The sequence below is a fragment of the Amphimedon queenslandica genome, unplaced genomic scaffold, assembly GCF_000090795.2.
Source record: "Amphimedon queenslandica unplaced genomic scaffold, v1.1 AMPQUscaffold_13516, whole genome shotgun sequence".
NCBI lineage: Eukaryota > Metazoa > Porifera > Demospongiae > Haplosclerida > Niphatidae > Amphimedon > Amphimedon queenslandica.
The window spans coordinates 627,312-637,694 of record NW_003546248.1 but is presented as its reverse complement, the minus strand read 5'-3'; the positions used below and the strand labels follow the sequence as shown (position 1 = coordinate 637,694).

At 35.6% G+C, this 10,383-nt stretch overlaps 3 protein-coding genes across 3 annotated transcripts in view; 1 reads left to right on the top strand and 2 right to left on the bottom strand.

The window, feature by feature from the left end:
* Positions 1 to 103: 103 nt before the first annotated feature.
* LOC109583793 (uncharacterized) lies at positions 104 to 1,972 on the bottom strand. The gene is made up of 5 exons (XM_019999263.1): positions 1,944 to 1,972; positions 1,762 to 1,890; positions 1,491 to 1,570; positions 947 to 1,112; positions 104 to 516 (listed from the first exon to the last, which is right to left on the bottom strand). The coding sequence occupies exons 1-5, from the start codon at positions 1,954 to 1,956 to the stop codon at positions 353 to 355; spliced, it is 552 nt and encodes a 183-aa protein (XP_019854822.1). The 5' UTR covers positions 1,957 to 1,972; the 3' UTR covers positions 104 to 352.
* Positions 1,973 to 2,054: 82 nt separating this feature from the next.
* LOC109584522 (uncharacterized) lies at positions 2,055 to 5,756 on the top strand. Its single transcript, XM_020000290.1, has 8 exons — positions 2,055 to 3,866; positions 3,930 to 4,073; positions 4,125 to 4,176; positions 4,229 to 4,361; positions 4,467 to 4,587; positions 4,728 to 4,968; positions 5,181 to 5,296; positions 5,345 to 5,756. Exons 1-8 carry the CDS (start codon positions 2,084 to 2,086, stop codon positions 5,656 to 5,658), a joined length of 2,904 nt encoding a protein of 967 aa, XP_019855849.1. The 5' UTR covers positions 2,055 to 2,083; the 3' UTR covers positions 5,659 to 5,756.
* Positions 5,757 to 5,945: 189 nt separating this feature from the next.
* The window catches only part of LOC100634506 (forkhead box protein P1-like), a 15,177-nt gene continuing 10,739 nt past the window's right edge, over positions 5,946 to 10,383 (bottom strand). The window contains exons 7-15 of the mRNA XM_020000296.1: positions 10,101 to 10,272; positions 9,669 to 9,844; positions 9,105 to 9,414; positions 8,717 to 8,907; positions 8,507 to 8,628; positions 8,389 to 8,444; positions 6,551 to 6,791; positions 6,215 to 6,333; positions 5,946 to 6,148 (exon numbers count right to left, since the gene is read on the bottom strand). Of these exons, the coding sequence (XP_019855855.1) occupies positions 6,135 to 6,148; positions 6,215 to 6,333; positions 6,551 to 6,791; positions 8,389 to 8,444; positions 8,507 to 8,628; positions 8,717 to 8,907; positions 9,105 to 9,414; positions 9,669 to 9,844; positions 10,101 to 10,272 (1,401 nt within the window). The 3' untranslated portion in view covers positions 5,946 to 6,134. The remainder of the gene's footprint in view (positions 6,149 to 6,214; positions 6,334 to 6,550; positions 6,792 to 8,388; positions 8,445 to 8,506; positions 8,629 to 8,716; positions 8,908 to 9,104; positions 9,415 to 9,668; positions 9,845 to 10,100; positions 10,273 to 10,383) is intronic.

Here is a 10,383-nt window from a genome sequence, read left to right as displayed (position 1 = left end):
TAATAATCCTTAACCTTTGACATTTAAAAAAAACTTCTTTGTAAGCCCACTTTCATTACCTCCATTATACGCTTTCTTATATAGCAACTCAATGTATTATTAATGTGATTTAAAGAATAATACTTTTATTCAAATATAGCAGTGATTTTATTTCGTCACAAAATTTTTAAAATAATTATAATAACAAGCAATTATTATACAAGTACATGTAAACATTTAATAATAAATTTTTATAATTATTGACGATACAGTGATTAAACATGTAGCCGTTATTAAAACAAAAAAAGAATAAGAGATAATAATAATAATAATAATAATAATAATAATAATAATAATAATATTTTCGTTTATTTTAAATTACCACACAGCAAGATGTGTTGACGTCCTCTTCATTGCTTGACCTGTAAGAGTTTTGAGTAACGAGGGGTGTGGTCTCGTTAGGTACATCAATAGACGGTCTTCGTCTGTGCTGCTCATATGAAGTAGAATCTCTGGCTCTACTTAACCTCTCAAAAACTGGAGAGAGAAAGGAAAGAGAAGGTAAAAACATTAAAGGGAAGAGATTTCGTCAAAATTGAAGAGGAGAGAATCCTCCATTTTTATATTTTCCCCTCATACATATACATGTTCTCATGTTGTGTAGCAAGTTTGAGCTGATTCCAATTGAAATTGAATTTTTAATGAAATTTTAAAGTTACTCAAAAAATTTTGTCAAAAGTGTCAAGTAGAGAATTCTCTATTTTAATAATACTTTCTGATACATATACATGTACTTATGCTGTGCAGAAAGCTTGGGCTGATTCCAATCAAAATTGAATATTTAAAGTTACTCTGAATACCATGTACTGTATTGTAGTGCTTGTCAGCTCATGAAGCTCATGCTGTTTAGCTCACTTAGCATGCTTCATGGGAAACCCTAATATAATATTGCTACTAAGGTGCTTACTGCTGTCATCTGGCAACGGCTCCTTTTCTGTTGGTCTGATAGACTCTTCATTAAGCTCAAGCTTTGGCTGAGACTCAAAACCAGACGGCAAATTGTATACGCGTGACTCAGGGGGAGGTAGAGGAGGAGGAGAGGGTGAGACTTCATTTGAACTTAGAGGAACAATCTAAATAAATAAATAAATAATCACACATTTACTGGACAATACACGATTATTAGTGTTGTACTTAACTCCATTGATGCTTGATATTGGCTATACTTAAATCATAAGGCTGATGTACATGTACAACTCTCTCTCTCTCTCTCTCTTTATAATGAAACTTGGCTGAAATACTAAATTACAAATCTATACTCATTCTCGTAAGTCAAAATTTGGCAATAATAATAATAATCAATAAACAAATGATTTATAATAAGACCTGTGAAGCAAAAGGGACCTATCTGCTTTGTATAATAACAGTCGTAATAATTAATTTATGCTACTCTTGTTAATTTTACAATGAAAATGCAGTAAGTTCCTTTGCTTCATGAGGTTGTGTCTTACGTCAAGATGTTCATTGGAGCCGTCAATGCTGCTAGCAGTGTGGAAACTATTGGTATCAACTGGACTAGGACCTCTTCCATCTAACAGAGCATAAAAAAACTCAATCAATTACAATCAGCAAGATTGACGCATCTCATGTACAAAAACTAAAAGACTAATAATGATGACTAGATCAACTAACTGTCAGACACAATCACTTTTAAAATGCAATCATATATTATTGTTGATGCATCTTTCAAACTATTTTCCAGCTAATGAGAGAGAGACAAACCTTCATAGTCTGAATGTGCAGATTCAAAGCCCGGTGTTACAGGCGCTCCTCTCATAGAAACAAACCCAGAACCTATAGAATCAGGTGGAGTAACAGCCAAAAGCTCGTCGACCACCAAAGCATTCCTACCTGTAAAAGAAAAGCTGCTATAATGAAGATAATAATCTTTTTGTGAAGCTGACCTTCTTCCTCCATATTGCTATGGGCGGGGCATAAATTTATGAATATTTGATTAGATTAATTAAGGATTCTTTTTGCGCATGCGCATTAGTCATTCCCGCTGTATAGCGTTTTGTTTAGACCTGTCATTTCCAGATACAAAATGATGCTTGGTCTTTTTTTGTTATCTTTCCTGGTAGTGAGCTCAACTATAGCTCGAACACCTAGACTAAGGGAAGACTATGATTACTATAGTACGTACGATGATTCTCAAGCTCAAACAGAAGGTGGAAGCAACTCTGCTGAAAGTACTACCGCTGACACCTTAGAGCAAGTAGGAGCAGGAGATTACAGCAACAATGAAGATTATGCTAATGATGACTACTCGTACTACGACTCTGAACCAAAAGAAGGTGGAAGCAACCCTACTGGTCCCTCAGAGGAAGAAGTTATGCAGAAAGAAGAAGACAGCAAGAAAGACAATTATGATGATTATGATCAGTACTGGCAAGATGATGAAAGTGCAAAAATTGGGGATCAGCCTGATAGTGGGGATAAAAAGGATGCTCAAGCAGAAACCACTCAGTCAAGCAAGGAACAAGAAAGCAGCGATTATTATGAATACAACCTGCCTGAGAAGGATGAAGATGCTAGTCTTGCTACAGAGCCCTCGCAGTTAGAGAAAAACTCTAATGAAGATGAGGAAGATTACAATGAGGATTATGATTACAGTACTAATGAAGAAGAAGAGAGTACAGCTCCAAGCAAAGAGGAAGCAAGCCCTAATTATGATAATTATGATGATAACTATGATTATGTGATGAAAGAGGACTCAGAAGAGATGGAACGACCAACACAAAAGGAAAAAGATGAAAATGATATGACAGAACAAGACTCCGATTATAATCATAAAGATTATGAATGGCATGACTCTCAAAACAGCAAAGACTATGATGAAGAAGATTACGTGCAGAGAAGAGCCACAAGAGGTATTAAAAGAGTACCACGGCGTCAAAGACCTCATCGCAGACCTCACCAGAGGCAACATAAACTAGGCAAGCAACCGCCTCCTGAAGATATTACTCCTACTCCTACGACTCACTCACTACATCCTGGTAATCCAGCTAGCTCTCATCCACAAGCCACTTCTTCATCTCCTCCTACAGTCCCCACTCCTTCTCCGGAGTCAAAAGGTGTAGAGCCCTCTTCGCGTGAAATTCTGTTGCAACATGCCATTGATTCGTACACAGTAGCTACGATGCATCAATTAGATGCTTCTAGAATACTTGAGTTGTACAAGCAAGGTGACGCTACGACTATGAAGTTTGCAAAGACTTTATTCAAAACTTTAGTTGCAATGAGGCTAGCACGTGTCGTTAATTACAGAGGATTCGACAAACCCACTGAAGTAGTTAGCTTGCTGAAGAAACATGGATCCAAGAAGCATACAGACTTCTTCATAGTGAGGTTCTTATGCAAATACTACAAGGGACTTAGTGGTGCTGTAAAATACTACCTTCGAATGAAAACACGTTTTTCAACATTAGAGCTACCAAGACATGGTGAGGGTAAAATTGCTCATCAAAATCAAGATAACATTCATCACCATTATCACCATCATTTTCATCACGATGGCAGCTTGAAGCACAAAGTTAACAAAAGAGACAAAATGGCTAAAGGAGGACGCAAACCTAAGAATTACTTTAAACGGAAATTAGAAGAATTTAGAAAGAAGAGAGCAATAGTAGCTGCAGCAGCAGAAGCTGCTCAGCGTGAAACTGAGAATACTGCTAATCAACATAGAGCCACACCTGATTTAGACACTAAAAGGATCTTTCCAGAAAGAAACTTTCGTAGTAAACGTTCTCAGCGTCAACGACCACACAGACCACTAGGGCCAATACTCCCTGCAGTTTATGAAGCAGCTCAGAGGCAAAAGGCAAAAGGTGCATAATATTATTATAAGTATTGTGTTGCTATTTTTATTATTATTTTTGCTATTATTATAGAGGCTGGTAGTACATGCAGGACTAATCATGGTAGAATAATGTCCAATGGAGAGATACACAAGGATGACTGCAATATTTGCAAGTGCAGGAATGGAGAGCTTCACTGTACTCAATTGAAATGCAGGGATGAGCCTATAATACAAAGTATTTTTTAGAAATAATAATTTTAAATTGTTTTTATCATTTTTTTCCTAGTTTCTGGAGACATGACTAGTACCTCAGCTGCAAGGAAGAACAAATGTCAAAAGTAATAACAGAAATTATTAATAAAACATTTTCCTTTTTATAATGGGTAATAGGTGCAATGTCATGCCAAAAGAAGAAGAAGTCTGTGGTGCTAATGGAAAGACCTACAACTCACTCTGCCATGCACTCAATTGTGGCGGCCTTAATATAATGGACGTTAGACCAGGAGGCTGTGAAATTGATGAGGTAAGTGATTGCAATAATAATTAATATTTATTATTATTATTATTATTATTAATTATTAATTAATTATTATTATTACTCCACTACTGACATACATGAACTTCATAGGATCCTTGCACACACAGTGAATGTGAGGAGAATGAGATATGCGTACCTAGATTTAGAGGGCCATGCATAGGACTGTATGGCTACGGAAAGATAAAAGGTTCTTGCTCTTTATACAAATGTGGTAAGAAACTACTGCACTTTGAACAGCTTACATGCATGTACATCTAGTTTGTAATTTATATTGTTCACACCTTGTGGTGTTAATTAGGGGCTATATGCATTATTGCTTAAAAAATTGTTAATAAGAATCAAATTTTGCAGTTCCTAGGCATCAATGTCACAGAGCTAGAAGAAGAAAAGTCTGTGGAAGCAATGGGAGGACTTACCACTCACTTTGCTCTCTCTACAGCTCTGGAGCAACTTTAGCATACCATGGGCCTTGCCAGCCAGAGAAGTGCTCTAGTCCAGTCTGTGGCAGTAATGGAGTCACGTACAAGTCGTCTTGTCATGCACGTACACGCTCTGTTCGTATTGATTATGCTGGAGAGTGCCTAGCAGACAAGTAAGCTCATTGCACAGTACTAGCTACATATTAAATACACTATGTTCACACTATGCAACTGCAGTGTGCCAGATTTGGATGAACTATATCATTTTTTGGTATAATTGTTAGTGTATCAAAAAATTGTTATTCCAGCACATTAAAATACTGCTAGTAGCTCAGTTTATATGAGGGCTCTTATGCTGAGACTGCTTTATTATCATTAAAAATAGGTTATCAAAAGAGAAAACTTGTGAAGCTGTTAGAAACGAGAAGATGAGATGCGGGAAAATGAATCCAAAATGCAGAAACTGGGTCATCCCCCATGGCTCTTGCTGCCCCATTTGTGGTGAGTAGTTCAGAGGAGGCTGTGCCTGTGGATTTATTGAATTTGTAGGGTCGTCTTTTACGATGCAACCAGACACGAAGGAGTTCTCTAAGTTACAAGAATCAAAGAATCACCTTCTCACTGTTAAAAAGAAAGTCTCCAAACTGATGCCAGAAATAAAAGGAAAGTGTGATCTCAGTGCATCGCTCGGTGATAAAGATGATATAACATTTGTACTTCAGGCATTGAGCGATAAAGATGAAGGAGAGTGTCTCGCTGCAGGAAAACGTGCCGTCGATATAATTAATAATCAGTCAGAGCAGCACGGCGATGTTATTGAGCTCTTAGCGCCAGCAGCTTTGAACCAAGACATTCTTCATTGATAGTTTAATTATATGCCACTATACAGTGCACAATCATTATAATTATTATAATTATTAGTGGCATCTTTCAATAAGAAATTGTTATTAATGGTTATCAATGTTGAAGACATAACATGCAAGATTATTGGTAGCAGCTTTGAATATTAAAGGAAAAAATTAATATTAATTTTAAAACAGCAGCAGAAAGAAAACATAAAAGAACAGCAACAATAATAATAACTGACAACACACGCACACACATACACACATGAACAAATTGAACAAAATAAATTAATTTATGATGATCAAAGAGATAGGAGAAAAACATGATTAAGAAAGAGAAAAAAATAATTATTATTATTATGATTCAAAAAAAATAATAGTCTCAGAAAAATTAAATCTATTCTTAAGTTCAATAGTATATATAATATTATTTATTTCTATAGAATAAAGTTTAAGTTATCATCAATAGAAATATCTATTTTAAAGCCTAATTTCTAATGTAAGTGACCTAATGAAGCGAGAGAAAGAAAAACGATAAAACTATAATAATGATGAAAAGTAATTCTTTAAATACCTTGAGATGAGGAGGAGAAATTGGAATAATGATCAACAAAGTTAGTTGTCATGTTTCTAGCAATAGTTGGTGAGGGTAGGTCAGCTTGTATTGTCAATTCATGAGGACTTGATGAACTTCTACAGAAATAAAGAATCATCAAACATTTCTACAGTACTGCATGCAAATAATTTCTTTAATATAAAAATGAGTTTTGATATTTTTTGAAATAATTTTTTGTACACAATTATACATTACTAATACAGCATAAAAATATCACAAAAAATAGAAAAAATACTCTCTCAAATTAAACAATTTTTACATCCATCATTAATGGAATACAATAATTATATGTACCTTGAATTAATGTTGTCATAGTGATTAGTGGACCCCTCCTCCTCCTCCTCCTCATCTTCATCATCATCATCGTCATCTTCGTCAATATAAATATCTTCTCCCTCCATTTTAATTCCGTTGTGGAGGGTATGGTCTGAGATGTCGTCATCAGCAGGGAGCGTCTGCAGAGTGGGTATCATCGTAGCTGTTGAGTTGTCTCCATTTTGCATTGGATCTCTGATCTTCTCTTCCTCTCCTATGGCTAATAATAAAAAAGGTGTGGCTTGTTAATTAATTATTAATCATTATTATTATTATTATTATTATTATTAGTATTTAACTTTTAAGATGCAAAAATTTAAAAAGTTTTTGAAAAATAATTTTTGCAAATTTCTGAAAAATACCCAAGGCTATAGCCCATGATTTTTCCAAAAAATGGCTCTGAAATCACCCCAAATTTTTATTATATTTTCTGATACATATTGATGTCCTTATGCTATGTAGAAAGTTTAAGTCAATTCCGATAAAAATTTTTCGAGTTATGGCTATTTTAAAAAATTGGCCAATTTTTGAAAAATACCCAAGGCTATAACCCATGATTTTTTTCAAAAAATGGCTCTGAAATCACTCCAAATTTTTATTACATTTTTTGATGGATATTGATGTCCTTATGCTATGAAGAAAGTTTGAGTCGATTCCGATAAAAATTTTTCGAGTTTTGGCCATTTTTTAAAATTGGCCAATTTTTGGAAAATACCCAAGGCTATAATAGCCCATGGTTTTTTTTCAAAAAATGGCTCCGAAATCACCCCAAATTTTTATTACATTTTCTGATACATATTGATATCCTTATGCTATGAAGAAAGTTTGAGTCAATTCTGATAAGAAATTTTTGAGTTATGACCATTTTAAAAAATGGGCCAATTTTTGAAAAATACCCAAGGCTATAGCCCATGGTTTTTTCGGAAAAATGGCTCCAAAATCACCCCAAATTTTTATTACATTTTCTGATGGATATTGATGTCCTTATGCTATGTAAAAAGTTTGAGTCGATTCCGATAAAATTTTTTCGAGTTATGGCCATTTTAAAAAATGATCCAATTTTTGAAAAATACCCAAGGCTATAGCCCATGGTTTTTTCAAAAAATTGCTCTGAAACCACCCCAAATTTTTATTACATTTTCTGATACATATTGATGTCCTTATGCTATGTAGAAAGTTTGAGTCGATTCCGATAAAAATTTTTCGAGTTATGGCCATTAAAAAAATGGGCCAATTTTTTAAAAATACCCAAGGCTATAGCCCATGGTTTTTTCAAAAAAATGGCTCCAAAATCACCCCAAATTTTTATTACATTTTCTGATGGATATTGATGTCCTTATGCTATGTAGAAAGTTTGAGTCAATTCCGATAAAAATTTTTTGAGTTATGGCCATTTTTTAAAATTGGCCAATTTTTGAAAAATACCCAAGGCTATAGCCCATGGTTTTTTCAAAAAATCGCTCCAAAATCACCCTAATTTTTTGTTACATTAAAAAAAATACATTAATGTACTTATGCTGTGTAGAAAGCTTGAGCTGATTCAGACAAATATTTTTCAGGTTATGACCATTGTAAAACAAGCCAATTTTATGAAAAAAGAAAGCAAAAGGTAGTACAGCACAAGGCTTGGCCCAATTTTTGAGAAACTTAAAAAATTCATAAAAAAATCTAATTTGATCATAATCAGCTCAAAATTACTGTGCAACTAAAAAATGCAAATGCATCAAAGAAAATAAAATTAGAAAATTCTCTCCCGATCATTCTTGACATAATCAAGACTGAGATCAGTTCATTAAAAGAAATCAAAATTCCCTTACCCATTTCCATATCTGGGGTTTCTGCAGACTCAGAAGCTTCCCCTTCAGCTGCTACCCTAAAATTAAAAAGGGAAAAGGTTAGTAACAATCCTCTCTCTCCTCTTCTTCTCTCCCTCACAATTTCATGTGTCTCTTTTTCTTGTAAAGACTATCATCAACCGTCCAAACTGCCCCGCGGCTTTTGTTCAACTCAACGCGAACAAAACACTTGTGAAGCGAAAGATTGTGACGAATAGCATTCTACAAAAAAAAACCAATAATTAAAAGATAATTTCCTTCTTTTCTTGTTCAATTTATAACCTATATCAACTAGTCGAATCTCCCTCACCTTCCATGTTGGGTTATTCTCTTTAAAGTATATAAAGTTCTTCATGAACCAGGCATATATCTCACAGAGGGTCAAACACTGATCTGGTGACTCTAGTATGGCCTGTCTAATGAGACTAGCATAGGTGAATGGAGGCCTCTGGTCTATCTTAGAGTAGCGAGGTATAGCTTTACGGAGTGCTTCTTGGGTCTCTGGATATAAAAAAATAAGAATGTAATTAATCTTGAATCATTTCTCTTCTCCTTCACTTTTTCTATTTTTTATATTTTAATCTTTTCTTCCTCTCTTTACTTTTCTTTCTAAATTTCACACTCTCCTTCTTCCTTCTCCCTTCTGCTTTCTCCTTTTTCTCTCTCCCTCTCTCTCTCCTTCCCTCCCTCCTCCTTACCATCAAAAGCAACAGGTGATGGTCTCTCACTAGCAGGTCTGCTCTGCCTGTGTCTAATAGGTCCCACTTCACTCAACTGCATCCCTCCATTACCGAGGGGTAGTTTCAAACTACTGGCAGATACGCCAGTCCCTAACAGTGGCTGCAATAAATTCCCGTCTATCTTAGACTGAGTGACAAGACTGTTGAACCCTCCAGTCTGAGTCAGTCCAATGCTACGTGAGCTCTGAGCAGCTGCTACTGCTGGAGTGTAGAGTGAGGGACCACCAGTGGCTGAGGTGGGGTCAAACTTTAGAGTGGTTGGAGTTGCCTGTTTAAAAATATTATAAGTAATGCTAATGCGTACATGAAATTTGACAGCAAAGTCTGCATGCACTCATTTTAGCAAAGGATCTAATTAAAGTGATGCATAAATTTTAAGTTAAACCACACATTGTAGTACAGGGACTTTGGCCCAATTTTGGAGCAACTTTTAAAATCCATAAAAAATCTAACTGTGATCAGAATCAGCTCAAACTTTCTACACAAGATTAGTATATGTATAAGATGCTAACTAAAACTTACCTGTGGAGTAGTTGGTTGAGTCAGTGGTAAAGGTGATTGCTGTACTAGTGGTATAAGGGTTGGCTGTGAGTTGACTATATACACTGGCTGTCCATTGGTATCAGTATAGACAGCCTGTAACACCGTACTGCCACTGGGAGCAGGACCTAGTGGAGTAGCTGGCTGGGACTTGAACCCTAAATTATAATATAATAATTAAATTAAATATTTAAACTACAATACACAGTATAGCAGGGAAGTAAAAGGGATTCAACTTTCACGGATTCGCCTGAAAATTTTTTTCGTGGATTTAATTTTTGTGAATGAAAGCGTTAGACCATCTTGTACCCCACTAACCCAATTTTTGCAAGTATAATCTTGCAAATTTTAAGCGAATTTAGGTCCCTTGAAAGTTTTCGGCTATATAGTAAACAACATTACAAATCATTTTACCAGTGTTAGTGACTGCAGGGAAGGAAGCAGTGGAGGAAGTTGAGGAAGGGGTGGGGGGAGTGGCTATCGCAACTGAGGTGATGAGGTCAGATTTAAGGTCATCAGTGAGACTGCTTATCGGCAAATTCAAATGAGTTTTCATAGCAACCAATTTAGCTTTCTCATGTTGCAGCTAAGAGAGGGAGAGAGAGGGGGGAGAGAGAGAGGGGGGAGAGAGAGAGGGGGGAGAGAGAGAGAGAGAGAGAGAGAGAGAGAGAGAGAGAGAGAGAGAGAGAGGGGGGGG